General features: G+C 40.3%; 3 protein-coding genes across 4 annotated transcripts in view; all 3 read right to left on the reverse strand.

Moving 5' to 3' along the window:
• LOC149095995 (somatostatin receptor type 2-like) overlaps positions 1-16,731 on the reverse strand; it is a 49,865-nt gene that overhangs the window by 13,135 nt on the left and 19,999 nt on the right. The window contains exon 1 of one of the 2 annotated variants that reach the window (XM_089280995.1): positions 7,846-7,995. The exons of the other annotated variant lie outside the window; for it this stretch is intronic. The gene's annotated coding sequence lies outside the window, so the exon portion shown is untranslated. Of the gene's footprint in view, positions 1-7,845; positions 7,996-16,731 lie in introns of those variants that run through there. 2 annotated transcript variants of the gene reach the window in all.
• On the reverse strand, positions 1,647-3,448 carry LOC149095997 (uncharacterized). Its single transcript, XM_089280986.1, has 2 exons — positions 1,794-3,448; positions 1,647-1,717 (listed from the first exon to the last, which is right to left on the reverse strand). The coding sequence occupies exons 1-2, from the start codon at positions 3,439-3,441 to the stop codon at positions 1,713-1,715; spliced, it is 1,653 nt and encodes a 550-aa protein (XP_089137112.1). The 5' UTR covers positions 3,442-3,448; the 3' UTR covers positions 1,647-1,712.
• On the reverse strand, positions 4,151-5,317 carry LOC149095998 (uncharacterized). Its single transcript, XM_089280991.1, has one exon. It carries the CDS (start codon positions 5,315-5,317, stop codon positions 4,262-4,264), a length of 1,056 nt encoding a protein of 351 aa, XP_089137117.1. The 3' UTR covers positions 4,151-4,261.

The following is a 16,731-nucleotide window of genomic DNA, read 5'->3' on the forward strand; positions in this document are numbered from 1 at the left end:
TTTAACGCGGGCTAAATTAAGAGGTGGTGAATGGCAAATGCAACACTTCGCGAGAAGGCAAGACCAGCGTTTTTCTTTACATCCAGACATTTTGACTTTTAAATTACGAGACTTCAACTTATTCTAATGTTCAAACTCTCAGATGTCAGTTATAAAAACAAGCAATAAAAATGGGGACTTAAGACACTCTCTTCGCCTTGCAAAAAATCGAGACTCCGAGAGAGCTTCGTGAGTAAAATCGAGACTGTGAGACGCACATAACTGCTAAAAAGAAAAGGACTGTGAGACCCATAAAATTCGACGAAACGTTTGCGAGACCGATGGTTTTTGAAGGACCCGATTCGCCACCATTAAATTAATGTAGGTATGCTCTAACGGGCATGAATTAAGCGTTTCTGTGGTCTTGTGTAAGGCGAGCCAGATTTTATGGACGGGAAAAGAGCTGTTTTTCCAAATTTATAGGGATGGTAACATGGTAGAAGGAAACATTTTACACACAATTATCCAGTGGAATAAAAAGAATAAAAAGGTATTTTGTTTGCCACCAACATGCGTACACATGGAAAATTAATAATTCATATTTTAATTAAAACTCAAATTGTCTTCATCAGTAAGATCTGTCGTCTTAATGGCGCGCAATATAGTTTTGTGTACATCTTAGCAATTAGATAGAGCTGTAATGATATCAGTTAACCAAACTTTACCGAGCTCAAAGCAAACGCTTAATTGCTATTTGGAGAGTGTCCCCTCTACTTTAGTGCTCTCCAAAAGTCACAAGATGTCTTAGAAGTATTTTAATCACACAGTCACCATTTAATCACATCAAGTACAATTCTCGAACTGTCCGTAATTCTACTCGATCCTATTCTTGAATTAGCTATCTTAGTTTGGTCACACAGGAATTTCCGGTAATTGTTAATTCTTATCTACTGGCTCAGTTTACATCAATGTGAAATCTCCACGCCCTATTTGTCACGCAACATGCTAACAAGACGTTTCCGACACACACTCCCCTCATATGGTTCGCTATCGAAGCATATGTCATAATTCTGTTTCAATCACGCGATTTGAGTCTTGAACTATTAAATCATAGAAGAAACTATGGACATCGCTATTGCGCAGTTAAACAAGACCCTGAAGGAAGTATACACGTGGTGTCTAACAAATCGTTTAACACCTCACCCAGGAAAGAGTGAAGTGATGCTACTTAGTAAAGGAACCCCGATGGGACCACATGCACCAATTCAACTAGGAACCTCGTATGACACCGTCGCTGCCCGGGTACACTTCATTCACTATGGCCAGCGGCCATGTTCCACGATTCTTGCTGTCGGTTTTCACTATGACGACGTCTCCTTTTTTAGGTTGGAACTTGGTCACTGCGTGCGTCAGGTTGTGTCTTTCTCTTAGTGCTGCAAGGTATTCTCTCTGCCAGCGGCTCTACATCTTGTCCTCGCAGGTTCGCAGATACTTAGCACGCCTCCCGATGTCTCGATCTGTTATCCTCCAGGTCTCCTCTTCTGGTAACTGGTTTGTTTCCTGGTTCAAGAAGGTTGCGGGCGTTAAGACTGGTAACTCGACGTCGTCTTCCACATAGCTTAATGGGCGGCGATTAATCTGGGTTTCAACGTCGAGTAGCACTTCACTGAGCTCAGACCAGGTTAGAGTAGCTCCACCAATAGCTTTGAACATGGAAGATTTCACGACTCCAATTAATCTCTCAAACTGAACCCCCCACCAAGGGGCGCGGCTCAAGTTGAATTTCCATGAGATCCGGTGTTGTTCTAGAAGACCCTGGAGACGCTCATCCTTTCGTAACTCCCGTAGCCATTTCTCAGCTTTGCTGAAGGTACCGCCATTATCTGAGTAGATGACCCGTGGTCGTCCACGACGAGCGATGAAACGCTTGACACATGTGATAAAGTAGTCGGTCTCCAGGCTGGCCAGTAACTCTAAGTGTATAGCCCTTGAAAGGCTGCAAGTGAAGATAGCCAGGTAAGCGTTTCCTTGACTTTTCTTTCCCTGTTTGTACTTCACTGGTGCAGCGAAATCTGTACCGATGACTTCAAATGCCGCGCCAACTGTGGTCCGATCTTCCGGTAACTGACCAAGTATTAGGTTTCTTGCTGGAGTTGCATTGAATCTCTTGCAACCATAGCAGTTACTTCGGACCGATTTGACCAAGCTACGAAGCTTCGGTACCCAGTATCTCTCTCTCACTGCTGCCATTGTCAGAGCGACTTCCCCATGCAGCGTCGCGCAATGAACTTGTTTTCCTGTAAAACTTGCACTGTTCGGTAGGTATATCGGAGTTTGCCCTTGTATCCGGCCGTGGCAGGTCATCACTCCCTCTTCATTGGGTTTCAGGTTGAGTTGCCCGCTAATTTGAGGGTAGCCCGTGGTTTCTCTGTCTCGCCGTTGGACTCGCTTAATCCACCAACCACGTACGTCTTCTATTTCTTCTGTGAGTAGGGGCCCAAGTTTCTTCTCTTTATGCTTGCAGTTATGGATGAATCTCTTGATCCATGCGCCGACTCTTAAAGTTCGGCGCAAGCTGTTACGTTCGAGGAGTTCGTCGAACTCGTCTGGCTCTGGTTTGGTTTGCGCTAGGTTGAACACTTCCCTAATGACTTTGGCTTCCATTTCTGATGCCGGTGAGGATCGAGTGACTCGGTTGATTGGCCACTTGGACTTGTCCTGGAGCCACGCCGGTCCCTGTTGCCAAAGTGCTGATTGAACTGGAGCACCTCTGCTCGCTAGGTCTGCAGGGTTTTCATCCGTAGGAACGTACCTCCACTCGATCTCCTTGTGTAATTGTATCTTGGCAACTCGATGCGCGACAAACTGTTTGTACTGGCGATTTCCCTTGATCCAATGAAGTGCGACGGTGCTGTCTAACCATCCAAACACCTTTGGGGAGGGCACGTTATCTAGGGCGTTGCGCACGTTTATCAATAGATTGGTAGCCATGTGCGCTGCAATCAATTCTAGGCGTGGAATAGTCAGTCCCTGTTTAGCAAGTCGACTCTTGGCGACCACTAATCGTTGAGTGTTGCCTGATGGTTGGCGTACAAATGCATAGACTGCCGCTCCTACTCTTCGTTCTGATGTGTCCCCGAAAGAGTGTAGTTCCACTTCTTGTACTGCTTCTTGATAACGTGCTATTGATCGCGGTACTTGCTGTTCACGAGGTAATTGCTCCTCCCATTTTTTCCAGCGCCGTAGGAGCTCTCCGTTGATCTTCGCATCCCATTGTACTTTGGTTTCACACAACTCACGATAAATCTGCTTTGCAGTGAGCGTCAATGGTGCAATCAGGCCTAAGGGATCATAAATCTTAGCCATCTTTCCCAGGATTCCTCGCTTGGTTGGCTGGGTTTCTTCTTTGGGTATAACTACCACTAAGGTGTCTTGCTGTTTGTCCCACTTGAGTCCCAACATCTTAGATTCACTTGGTTTAACATTTAGTTGTTGTTTGGCAAATGACTGCTCTTCAGGGGGGACGATCAGGTTTGGATCTTCCTCTAGCTGTTTGACGCTGGAATGCCACTTGTGGAGTTGGAACGTTGTGTCGCTGAATATCTGAACGGCTTTCTCTTTACGCTGCTGGGCCTGGCTTGTATTTCGTCCACCGTCGAAGCTCTGCCACTATCTCTAGTTCTCGTTCTTCCCAAGCATCTAAATGAGCTTCGATTACGCCCCCGAGTAGAAAGGGCGATGGAGCTAGACCGAACAGCGCACGAGTGAAACGTAGTATCTCTAACTTCCCGTGTTCACTTTTCGTCCAATGAAATCTTAATGCATCACGTTCACACTCCCGGATTCGTATTTGCAAGAAGGCTTTCTAACTGTCTGCAGTTACAGCTATGGGGTATGCTCTCTGTATCACTATTATGTCCCAAAGCTTGTTTTGCAATGGAGGGCCAGGATAAAGGCACTCGTTCAGCGACGGTGACTCTGGCGTTGCTCTTGCAGAAGCATTATAGACTATGCGCATCTTGGTCGTTTCAGCCGTTTCTCCAACCCCTGCTTTGTGTGGGATGTAGAATTCTTTCCCCACGATTTCTTCTGGTGCAACTTCGACTACTTTGTTCTGGAGTTGCTCTCGTATAATGGCATCGTACTCATCGGTGAGGTTAATGCGCTGCAGTTTTCTGGTCAGACTTGACAGGCGTCGTATACTTCCTTGTTCGTTTGTTGGTAGGTCTGGATGATTGCCTCGCCATGGTAGTCCGGTTTCATACCATCCTTCCGGTGAGCGTTATAGTTGTTCCTTAAATTCTGCATGCACTATGCTCTGGTCATGTTCTGGTGTGTCTGCAAGCCCTAGTATGTCAAGCCTGCACAGGTCCTCGTAGTCGCTCTGTGATGTTTGCGTCAGCAGCATCGCGTTGGGGTCAAATTCTGATCCCGGACTCATGATAAACCATCCCAGTTTAGTTTTCTCCGCCACCGGTTCCCCATCCTGTCCAATTTGAGGCTTTGTCTCAGTTTTTACGCGCGCATATTCCCCGCTTCCTAGTACGACATGTATGGGAAGTTGGTCCTTCTTGTCACGGTCTGTGATTTTGACTCCTTGCAAATGCGGGTACTTGTTTATCAATTGTCCGTAGTTTGGGTTGTCAATCGATAACAGCTCTGCTTTGTTCACTCTCGTCAGTTTTACAGACATCTGATAATTCCCGTCTAAGGATTCTAGGACGGTGTCGTACACTTCTAGTTTGGTTACTTTTGAGCTGATTAGCATATCCACACGTTTTGTTTTCGTTTCACTTGGGTTTTTCTTTAGGAGATCCAACAGCTTCGCAGATGCATATGAGCTCCCCGCGCCGGTATCTATCAACGCGCGACAGGTAATACCATCGACCTTTACAGTTAAGACTGGCATGATTCCTTCATTGTTCTCACTGGCTGTCATCAAAGTCTGCTTCCCGCTGTCTGTTTGTTCACGATCACATATCGAAGAGTGATGGCGTTTGTGACAATGTAGACATGTTTTCTTGCTGAAACACTCTGCGGCGCGGTGATTCGGTGTTGCACAATTAAAACATAACTTCTTTTTCGCGAGAAACTGCTTTCGTTCTTCCACGGTTGAGATCTTCTGGCATCCCGACGATCTGTGCGTCACATCACTACAATAAACGCATTTGTTTGGCTTACCATCGCCACCACGTACTTGGAAGAGCTTATTTGAGCGGTCACGTTTGGAATTAAGTTGCTCCGATGTTTCTCGTTCTTCAACCGGGTTTCTTTTTGTCCAAAGTCTTACTGCCTCTGACAACTGAGCGAAATTCCATTTCTGCCATTCCGGATCCATTGCCTTTCATCATCAGAGGCAGTTTTTAAGGCTAATCTTAAGACTTATCTTTTTAAGCGTGCATTTGATTTGTAGTTTTTACTTTTTATTTGTAGCCTAATTGTATTATATAGCGTATTTAATTCTTTGGATTTTAACTTTTAGGATTTAGGATTTTAGGTTTTTAAGGAATTAGGATTTTAATTTTAAAGTATTGTAAAGCGCCATGGACAATTAGTGGAAAATGGCGCTATATAAATGTATATTTATTTATTTATTTATTTTATTTATTTATTCGTACTAGGTCTCCCCGAATTGCTGGCAGTTTATCCAGTGTCATTGGTACGTTTCCTTTAACTTCACTGAGTTTATTCATTGTTTCCAACGCTTGGACACAGCACGTCAATGTTTCGCTAAACTCGCTTACCCTCCTAGGGTTGGCGCTAGTAATGACAGGAAGAGCCATTTGCGAAGCTTCCCAACCTCTTCGTCAGTTTTCAGCAACTGAAGGTCAATCGCGGCATTCCACGTGCCTATGTCACCAAGATCTTCCTTTGCTTCTATCTTTAAGGCTTCCAACGCACGCTTTAACTCGTCCGCTTCAGATATTGTAGACCTTAATGCTCCCGTATGTCTTTCGATAGCATCTACAGATCCTGAATCTAGCACTTGCTCCGTTCTCTTAGTATGGATTTCTAGTTGCGTAAGTTTCGTTTGCAGTTTTCCCTTTGCGTTCTCCATCTCCGTCGGAGGCGTAGGTTTAAATAGAATTTAGGACTAAGTTATACTCACAACCATGTAGATAGCGGTCCCGTCGGAGGTGCCACGTTTGGAGAATGTCCCCTGTACTTTAGTGCTCTCCAAAAGTCACAAGATGTCTTAGAAGTATTTTAATCACACAGTCACCATTTAATCACATCAAGTACAATTCTCGAACTGTCCGTAATTCTACTCGATCCTATTCTTGTATAAGCTATCTTATTAGTTTGGTCACACAAGAATTTCCGGTAATTGTTAATTCTTATCTACTGGCTCAGTTTACATCAATGTGAAATCTCCACGCCCTATTTGTCACGCAATATGCTAACAAGACGTTTCCGACAGCTACAGGAAGTCTCAACTCAGTTGTAAGGAATTGCAACTTTCACCTCAGTAGCCGAAATATTTCCTGTGTCGATTAATTAACATATCAGTTTGCGAAAAAATGAAAACATTCCGTATTTTCAACTCCAATGAGTGAAAATGAGTCAATAGATCGACAAATGAAAATGAATAACATGTAGGAAATGATGAGTGAAGAAGAGACGGTATATTGGTTAATAGTATGTTGGTGGAGAATCAGGATCTCTACCGAAAGGCCTGTCTTCTTAATGGCCCACAACGCAGTCTTGTACACGTGTTGGCACTTAGAAGGGGCTCTGACTATATCAGTTTACAAACCTTAGTGTAGAAAAGGAAGAAATAGGGTGACTTTTGAAATTTCGACTGGTTTCTTCTATTAAAAGCTTAAGAATAGGACGATAAAAATGGGGACAAATAACTCAAAAAAATCCATTTAGTCATTTCATTTATTTATTTGTATATCTGGTTAAAGCTGAGCAATTCTAGCACTTATTCTTGTAAACTTTCGTTTTAATAAAAGGTTTTCTGTCTATATATCTCCCCAGAAGTTTCATAAAAATTCTTATTTTTGCCAAAGTTTGGAAGTTATCACGCACAAAGCACAATTCAGACAACTCAGTTGAGAAGTGGTGCACTTTGTAACTGGCAGCTGAAATTTGAGATCTGTAAATTTCTCGATAGCTTATGGTCTAAAGGTTTAGCTCCTACACTCTGTTTTTTTTTTTTCTTTTAATAAGACTATTGTTTTTTCGGCCGAGGTTGAATATTGTTGTTTTAATTTTCCGCCGATTTTAGGCTGAAAATATTCGTATGAAAATTTCTTAGATCATATAGTGTAGGACATTTCTGTTTCCGAATGTATTTGGTGATTGAATGGTGTTAAAGTAATTTTGGAGCCAGTCTGTATGTATTGAAGCCTAATATGACGCCCATATTGTCTTACAGAAATGTTATTAGCAGCAAGCATACGGCTAGTACTGTTTTTGTTGCTTTATGGCTGATTTTGAAGTTTAGAGAAAGGAAGAACTTTATACGATTTATTTTAAAATATAAAGCCTTTCAGCACACGAAATTATGTTTGAATATCTCAGCCTCGGGTTTATTCTTAAAATATTCTTAAAATGTCGTAAATTTCAGCCTCGATATTCTTATAAAATAAATTCTTATATAAATATATAAAAAAGAGGGTAACTTGGAATTTCCCGAAAATTCTTGTTAAATGAGGTTCTTGCACAAAATCAACACTTTAGCAGATTTGTTTCATTAACATAACAAGCGACAAATGAATATGAATTTTAGATCTTTTTTTAGCAAGATCTCTAGCTGAAGTGCAGTTACGATATATGTAAATTCGGAAAATTCAGTCACAAGGAGATACTGTTATAACGAGGCTCTGAACAAAGAAATGAAGAATTGAACCTACGTACCTTGAAAATTTTAAAATACGAAGCACAATGCCAAGGCTGTTCTTAGAGAGGAGATGCCTGCCTTTCGTGTGTTGACATAGAGTGCAAAACTGTCATAAAACCCATTACACAGGCGGTAAAATTTTCGAAGGGCGCAGATCAATTTGATAAGCTGCGCCCTGCCTTATTTTTATTAAAGTTAACACTACATGTATAGACGTCATTTGTTTCAAACTGGTCAATTGTTTGAGGCAACTGCCGGATCTGTAATTCATCAAAGTAAATTCAATTTTTATTTTTAGTTTATTAGTGCGATTGTAACTAGTGTAGCATGGTAGCTGTTAGTAGAAGTAATTAACCCGAGGAAAACGGCGTCTGCTAATGGACTCAGTTAGTTTTTAAACAGTTCTAAGAGCTCCATTAACTTTGTTTAGTTTTAGTAGCCTTTGGTTTTGCTCTTAGGTCCCGTTCACAGAATGCCAGAGAAACAGTTTGAAAAAAACGCAACAATCGACGGTCATTTTGGATTTGTGTTTGAGTAAAAAGTTGGCTGGGAATCACATGTTTATAACGTTTTCATCGATTTCGAAAAGATCCGTTTTCAAAATGTTTTCCTTCCACACTAAACCGCGAAGCCGGCATTTTCAAATATCCCACCGTTTTCGTGACGGATTATTGTGGATGGTAAGCCAAACCGTAGAAATAAAGCTGCGTTCTTAAATTTCTCCGTCGTAGTATGAACATGGAGGGGGTTTAAATTTTCTTCAGCGCTAATGCATCACCGAATGCAAGGGTGTTTTCGCAAAAAGAATACTCTGTTGTAAATTACACAGATTATGATTTCAATAAACTGTAAATACGAACTGAAAATCATAAAGTAATGGTATATACTAGTTTTAAACTTCCAAGAATATTCTTTGAGTGAATGAGAGAGAATTTTAATTAGCTTGACAAAAATATAACTGGGGACACTATCTACATATTAAAAAATATCTTCGCCACACAGAATTAAAGCTATTGACAAGTTAAACCAGCAGCAATGAATCAGCTGTCACTGAAACACTGATTATCTGCAAGAAAAGAGATTGAATAGTTTGATTCAAACTACTAAGATCAAGATTATGAAGTATAAACAGAAGTGTGTTTGGTCTTGGCGCACCGTTTAGTTTCCGCTAATAGTTTATGCAAGGTGCAAGAAAATAAAGTTAATAATGATAATTAATAATAACAATACCCAAAAAAAAAAAAAAAATTCTTCAGTTCATTCACCAAAAAAGAGTTCAGTATTCACCACTAGATAATCACAGATGTGGTGTGACATTGGAAATAATCAAGAGAATAAGTTATTACGAAGTTTATATCCTTGTCGATTGTAATTTCAGATTCGTACGGACTTCTATATTACAGAACGCTTTCACTTATTAGTGTTACCGCGGCTAGATGAGTAAACAAATTGAAAGCCGTCTAGCTTTATATATACATATATGTTATCTTTTAGTAGTAGCCAATGGCTTGATACCAGTTAACATAATCTATTTATTCACTAGCCAATATAAAAACCTTAAACCAAAAAAAAAAAAAAAAAAAACTAGAATCTTCGGTTTAGAAAAATGTACTGAAATACCACTACATTAAATCTAACACCCGCGGAAATTACCGGGATGAAAATTTAAAACTCCTAAAGAAGATCGACGAACAATTTGTACCGTTTTTTTTTTTTTTTTCGTGTTTTGTCATTAAATCCAAGAAAAGTCTTTTACAGGAAGTCTTAAATCGGCTCTAATAAGAAGTTGCAATATCCGGTAGCCGTAATGCATCATCCAAATTAATTAAAAATTAATTAAAAATGGAAGAAAAACATGTCCGAATTTTGGACTCCAATAGTTATAAATAGGTTTGTCGAAATCAAGAAATCAATTTCATTTGAGAAATGATAAAGGAAGTGAAAGTAGTATTTTCATTAAGTTGGTCAGGACTGTCAGAATTTTCTTACTATTGTTTTAGTGTAAATTTATTTCTCATTTTTTTTAGTACACAGTGTGCGTGAACTTTATTACTCTAGTATGGTAGGTGAGGGTACACGCGATTAGTTTGAGGAATTAACACACTTTTTTTAATAGAGCTTTAAAACAACCCAAAAACAAATATACGGAAAATGGAATCCTACACTGGTTTCATAAGTTTGGTAAATTAAGAAAAACAGTTTTTCTGTGTGTGTGTGTGTGTGTGTGTGTGTGTGCGTGCGTGTGTGTGTGTGTCTTCACTAAGAAAGTAAATTTTGATGACCAACCTAACACATTGTCCCCGAATTCTCTTCCTCCACCCCCACCCCCCCCCCCCCCCCTTTATACGCCTGCTACGCAGGCTACGATGCGTATAACTTTGAAATTTTTTTAAACTCCAAGTTAAATTTCATGCGGATCTGACAACGCTTAATGACTGCAAAAGGATGACATTTAAATAGTACGGGTTAATTTTTCCAACCAGGCTTATTATTTTGGCTTGCTAAGTGCTCGTAAAAAGACGATAATTTTGGGGTCGAGTCTTGCTCTTTTCGGGGAAAAATAGTATGAAGGCCGCCTTGACAAGAGAATAAAAATCCAAATAACCTCAAAGTTACAGTTTTGAAATAAGTTAGTAAAAACCTTCTTCCTGACAAAGCTTGAGAAAATCGAATTTCTCAATCCTGCATAGATATAGGTGACCGTTAGAGCAAGCTATTAACGCACTGTTTTAAAGTGAACCGTTTCAACGAACCTCACCTATTTTTAGCAGCTATGAATGGTAGGACTTTATCCTTGATCTGCTGTTGGAAATGAAAACGTTGTACTCGGGCAGATGTGAACATACAATGTTTAACTGCTGAAAACCAAAAAAAGGCAAGGAAGCATCGCAAATGAATTCCAAAGTTTCGATCTTCAATTCTTAGGCCGCGTCCACACTACGCCGGAGGAATTTCAAAACGCAGCTTTATATATATTTGTACGGTTAGGCCTACCGTCCACACTGATCCGTCACGAAAGCAAAGCTTTTCAAAGAAGATCTTTGGCAAACTGGAGGAATTTTACATTTATTTTTTTTTCTGCGACGTAAATACTATGTACTTATTGACTGAGTGGGAGGGCCGGACGGGAAAATATTTGGCTCGAGGTCAGGACGTACGGACCGAGCGCAGCGAGGTCCGTGCGTCCTGACCGAGAGACAAATATTTTCCCGTCCGGCCCGACCTTACTCAGTCAATAAGCATTTTATCATATGACCACTTAACGGTTGAACCTAAATAGTACGCGATTACATAACATCAGACGGCCGCGCGGAAAAACTACAGAAAAGATTCTACCATGAAAACTCATCGTCGTTTATTTCTTCGCGTGGAACAAGAAACTCACAATTCATCGAAAAACACGACTCATTTTCTCATATTTGTTTTTCAATGTAAGTCTACAATTACAATTCATGCCAAAAAGCCAACAGAAAGTTGAGATAAAGCTGTCAAAGATATGTCAAAACCATCAAAAACTTAACGAGGGACAAAAGTTCGCTTCACGCTTCAGTGAAATTGTTCACAAATCTTCTTCATCTGAAGATGTCTACCTCTTGGATTCTCTTGAACAAGGAAGAACCAGCGACTGAATATTAATGACACCGATGTTAGCTCCCGCAAACAGTACCTGGGTTTGCTGACTTTGCTGGCTCTGCTATGTAGTGGAAATTCAAGCGAGTTTTATAATCTGGATGAACTGTACGGTAATGAACTTGTGTTCGTACTCAGTTTTGTTTCTTCAAACAACACTGATGTAGAAACTGCAGAGCAATATATCCTACTGTGCACAAGGTATGTTTGTGATTTCTCTTCTCGCAACTCTGGAAACTCGAAGAAAAAATCTACATCATACTTTGTTTTCTTCGCGACTTGCCGGTTTTCTTGCTTTTGACTTACGATGAATTCTTTGATGCTTTCCACTGAAAGAAGTTTCGCCTCAAGACTGTTTGCTTATTCCAAAGGTTAATTATCGGACAATTCATTCGGAAAAGTTGTTTTCTTGACCGCCCGTTTGCTTGTTGTTGGCTTCTGAGAAAGCTGTGGACTTCTTCAGTTGTGAGGACTGTGGACTTTCTTTCTGTTCTTTCGGAGTGAGTTGGCGACTGAAGTAGTTCTGCATCGGACAGTTCGCCTGGATAGTAAACTTCGCTCTCAGAATGTTCAGTTTCATCTCTTATTTTGAAAAGAACAAAATTTTCCAGCGACAAAATTGTTTTGTCAATAACTCGCATCGAGTTTCTAGTAGGGCCGTACGTGTTTTTCCGGCCCTATCACTTCGACGCGTACGGCCTTCCTACAGGACCTTTTTTCTTATGGTTTTCCAAGGAAATTGCGCGCGGGGCCGTCGGGTCATGTGATAATAAAACCATACGACATTTTAGAGGTTATATTCAAATAATTTTGGAAATTACAGATTTACCTCGACTTGTTTTAATTACACCTTTCTCCGTTAAAAAGCTTCAAGCAGATAAATTAGAAAAAGACAAAAACAAAAAAACAAACAAAAAACAAAACAAAACAAAACAAACAAACAAAAACGGGAAATCGCTAATCATGACACTGCACAATCATTTCATTTGTATTTACAAGGTCATCAATATACTTGGCCGTACAATTTCAATGAAACTCCATCTAATGAAGAAGCCCTCTCCCCTACCGCTCCCTCCTTCCAGCCGCTCTGCTCCAGTCCCCTCCTCATTCAAAGCTCAAAGACATAACAAAATTGTTAAAGCCTCATTACACATATGAATCGACTTGGATTGTACTGTCCAAGTGTTTTCAAATTTTCAGGCTTGGCAAAGGACACATTTTGCTAGGTATTGTGTCTTACCCTATCAAATAACATTAGCTAAAATATCTTTTATATGGCTTTTGTTTGTACCCAGTCGATATAACGCGAGCTCTGATTGGCTAATTCTAGGACATTTTTCTCCCGTAATGCCCACGGGCCGACAACGGGCCTCAAAATGAAAGCAAGAGGTAATTATATAAAAAAAAAAAAAAAAAAAAAAACTACCGCTTTTTTTTCTGAAAATTGTAGCGGCGGAAACGACGAGTGGCGACGAACACTCTGAGAGTGAATTTTATTACCCCGACGAGCTACAATATCAGGAGAACAGCAAATCCACAGCGTTAAATTTTGAATGAGTTGGTGCCTGACAGGGCGAAGGAAACAGCCAAGACGAAATTAAAACTTTCGTCAAATAGCCATATCATCAGGAGCCATAATCGGGGACGGAGACCGTAAGCGCGCCATTTCTAGTACTGGGGTTGTCCCCATGATATGGGTCAAAGTTTATTTTTAGAACAAATTGCGCCATCGCCTGCGGCACACGCGCGTACATGCTGCGAGGATTTTTGCTGATGTCGCGCGGGGGAAATGGCGTCCGAAATTCCCGAAATGTTTCATGCTTTTGGCCCACAACTCAACGCTCTTGACTGTTGGAATTTTGCTTAAGTATTTTCGTCGTAAGCTGCTCCAGTTTGAGTGAAGTAAGTCAGTGTCGAATTTAGGTATGTTCCGATGTAAGCTCATATTTATCGCTGACCAAGTTGTGTTCCGACGGATGCTTCTTTTACATGAGCTGTACATTACTCCACTTTAAATTTCACATATGTTGAAGATTAACAGCTTTTCCATTACACAGCAAAAAACTAGCTGGATATATTTAGGTATAGCAGAACTTCAGGACTTCATGGTTTCCTAGCTCCTCTTGCCACACGCTTGCGAGGAATTTGTCAGTCTATCGCGACCGAAAAGTAAAACAAAATAATTGCTAGTTTGAATTTCGCTTGAATTGTAAGCAACGCTTGATGTTTCATCAAAGCCCGATAACTTTACGTCCGTAGATACTGCTCAGTTTTATTCGTGTAAAAATCCAGTAAATTTTCTGTTGTCGATGAATGAGAGAGCCCGCCGATGCGTGTTTTTGTACAGTCAGTAAACATGACAAATTGTACTTCCGCCGCACTTTCGTGTGAAAGCGTACATCGAACTCAAACAATAACTCTATAGTTTTTAAATATCTTTAAGATTGACAAATGTTTGAGAATATATTAAAAGCTAAGCTGAAAATATGTGAATAAAGCAGAAATAATCAGCAAAGTTACGATGACGCTTTCTTTAATCAACTTGGAATAACGATTTCGATTTTGCTGGTCGAGCTATCAAAACTCCTTGTCTATTTTCATTTTCGCAGTGTAAAACTTCACTATGCTTATGTTGAAGAAACACATATGATGTTAGTAGCCTTTCTTGTGTTCGTGAAATTTGTTACAGCATCTCAGCACAAAAGATAACGAAAGAAATCTTTGTCAAGATTTGTTGACAATCGAAAACACCGACTCGGACTTGAAAATGCACGAGCTGCACTATGCAAATGAGCTAATTGTACGCGTCAGACTTTCCTTTCAACAACTTTTGCAAATTCACCAAACAAACAGAAACAACCAGAAACCATCAAAACAGGCATTGGTTATGATTAAGCATTGTCTGAAAAACTCACAAATTAACTCGATACCAGAGTAGAGAGTTTTCTTGCTATATTCTTAAGTCAGAACAAACGCAAAAACATACGCGCAAGCTTACAACTAGCGTGAGCAGATCTTATTATTCATTCCCAGCGCGAGATTGAAGTCTTGTTTTCGACCCTGAAAAACTCACCTTTTCCGTTAGTTCGGAGCATAAAACTACATATAAGCGCCCTGGTTCGTATTCCCTGCCTTATTCCCGGCCATCGCTGTGAAAAATACGCAAGAGAATCTCTCAACTCTCACCATTTGATCACGCAACGTGACAACATACACGCGAGAGCCCCCGACATGTGCGTGAATCCGCGCGAATATATGACGTCAGGATGGCGTAATTTGTTCTAAAAATAGAAAAATTGTCCCATATCATAGGTGCGCGCGAATCCCGAGTCTTACGGTCTCCATCCCCGATTATGGCTCCTGATATCATATAACAAACTAGACTTAGCTATTGTGCATGAGAACTGAAAAAGAGCAATTGTCTAGAGTCAGATTGTCAATTAGTTTAGCGTAGTGTCAAAATAAACTCGAAGAGTTGTTTTAGGAAAAGCAATGAAACAATTTTTGAGGGTTTAAGAACGAGTTGTTAAAAAAAAGCCATATACAGTTTGGCTTTATGAAAAGCTCTCTATAGAAGTGAATTTCTACCCAGGCAGTGAGGCCTAGGTTTAAATTTCGGCTCCGCTTTTTTTTTTTTTCTTTCACGTTAAGTCACAAATCGCCGTTTGGTCTCTAAGGTGCATGCGTCACCTCTGCATGCGTCAGCACATGCAATTTACAGAAGTTGTCGACGTCAAAAGTTAGCACGGATTCCATGATTTCTAGGGCGATGAAATCACATACAAACGAACATACCGTTCGAGGTAGACCAACACTAATGGACGTTAAGCGTTTTCGGAACGGGCCGGTCTGCAAGCGTTATGAGAGATCAATTTACGAGCGAACATTTTGAGAGAATTTATCAAGAATCATGTTATACCAAAGGAGCTATCAACCGGGGCTATCAACTCTTCAACTTGATAAAAAGTATCTTAGAAGCGTCATCATATTTTTAGACGTGGTTGTGAACCAAGTAGAATCCCAGCACGAACTTAAAAACGTCTGAGCAACAAGAGCAGAAAGGTTAGAGAATTTGTTTACGAATGTATCTGTTCGATTACACCTAGGTAAAACGTTCTGAGAAACTTCGTTAAGTATAATAAAGTTAAAATCTCGAACTAAACGATAGTCTCTCGTTATATTCTTGTAACAGAGTTATGTGTCTTTACAAGAATGAAACCCATGTAGCAAATTATGATACATTTAAGCTGGAAGAAACTAATGTATGTTGACCCCAGCAAAACAATTCTCGGCTTGCTCTGTCACGCAATCCTGATGCAATAAAAAAATTATTCGAAAACCATTTAGTGGATAAAGTCAAGAAATTGTCATGTAATAGGAGATTAATAAAGATGACACTTATCTAATTTTTCTGTGCGTTTTCCCAAACCTCAGATATTCGTCGAAATATTTTGCACAAATTTAAAGAGCCAAGTATGGAACCACCATGTTGGTGTACCTCTGCGGTAAACCAACATTGCGGCCGGAAAATAGTGTAAACATCTGGAACTTACTTTGGCTATCTAGCCGACTGATTATCTGTATTGAGCAAACAAGCATTTACATAAACACTTTTCCTAATACTTTAACTTCTGAATGGGGTAAAAATCACGAGATAAGTATACATTTTGTGACAAAAGCGTTTGTAGCTCAATGTCATGCACCGCCATAACTCTGAAATTCAAAATGTCTCGCTTGCTTGGGAAACGCAAAAACAACAACAACAGCAACAACGACAAAGGCTAAGGAAAACAGACTGAAACGATTTCCTGATTGTCGTTGGAGTACAGGTACTTCATCATCCGCAGGCATTTCGTGGAGCCACAGTTTTCCAGCAACTACGATGTAGAGGCTGGAGATGATGGCGAGGGGCAGGAGGTAGTCGATAACAAGGTTGAAACTCCAAAAGGCCAGATGCGATAGAATAGTATCATTAATAAAGAAGCAGACACCATTCTCGGATTTGAAGGAAACTGGTGCGATTGACATCAAGGCTATGGATGAGACCCAAACAAGTGGTGTAATGATCTTGGGCTTCCTGAACCAAATGCTACTTCGGAAAGGATACACAACAGCAAAGAATCGATCAAATGCCATCACAGCGAGACAGAAAATGGAGGCGGTAATAGACACGAATGTAGGGTAGTAAAATACAGGGATTTATTAAAGCTCTGATGTTCAAGTTTTGTTGGCCGAAAGCATATGACTTTCGATGCCAGATTAGTTTTGCAAAG

The sequence above is a fragment of the Orbicella faveolata genome, unplaced genomic scaffold (genome assembly GCF_042242905.1).
Source record: "Orbicella faveolata isolate gen_17 unplaced genomic scaffold, um_ofav_v1 contig_48, whole genome shotgun sequence".
Lineage (NCBI taxonomy): Eukaryota > Metazoa > Cnidaria > Anthozoa > Scleractinia > Merulinidae > Orbicella > Orbicella faveolata.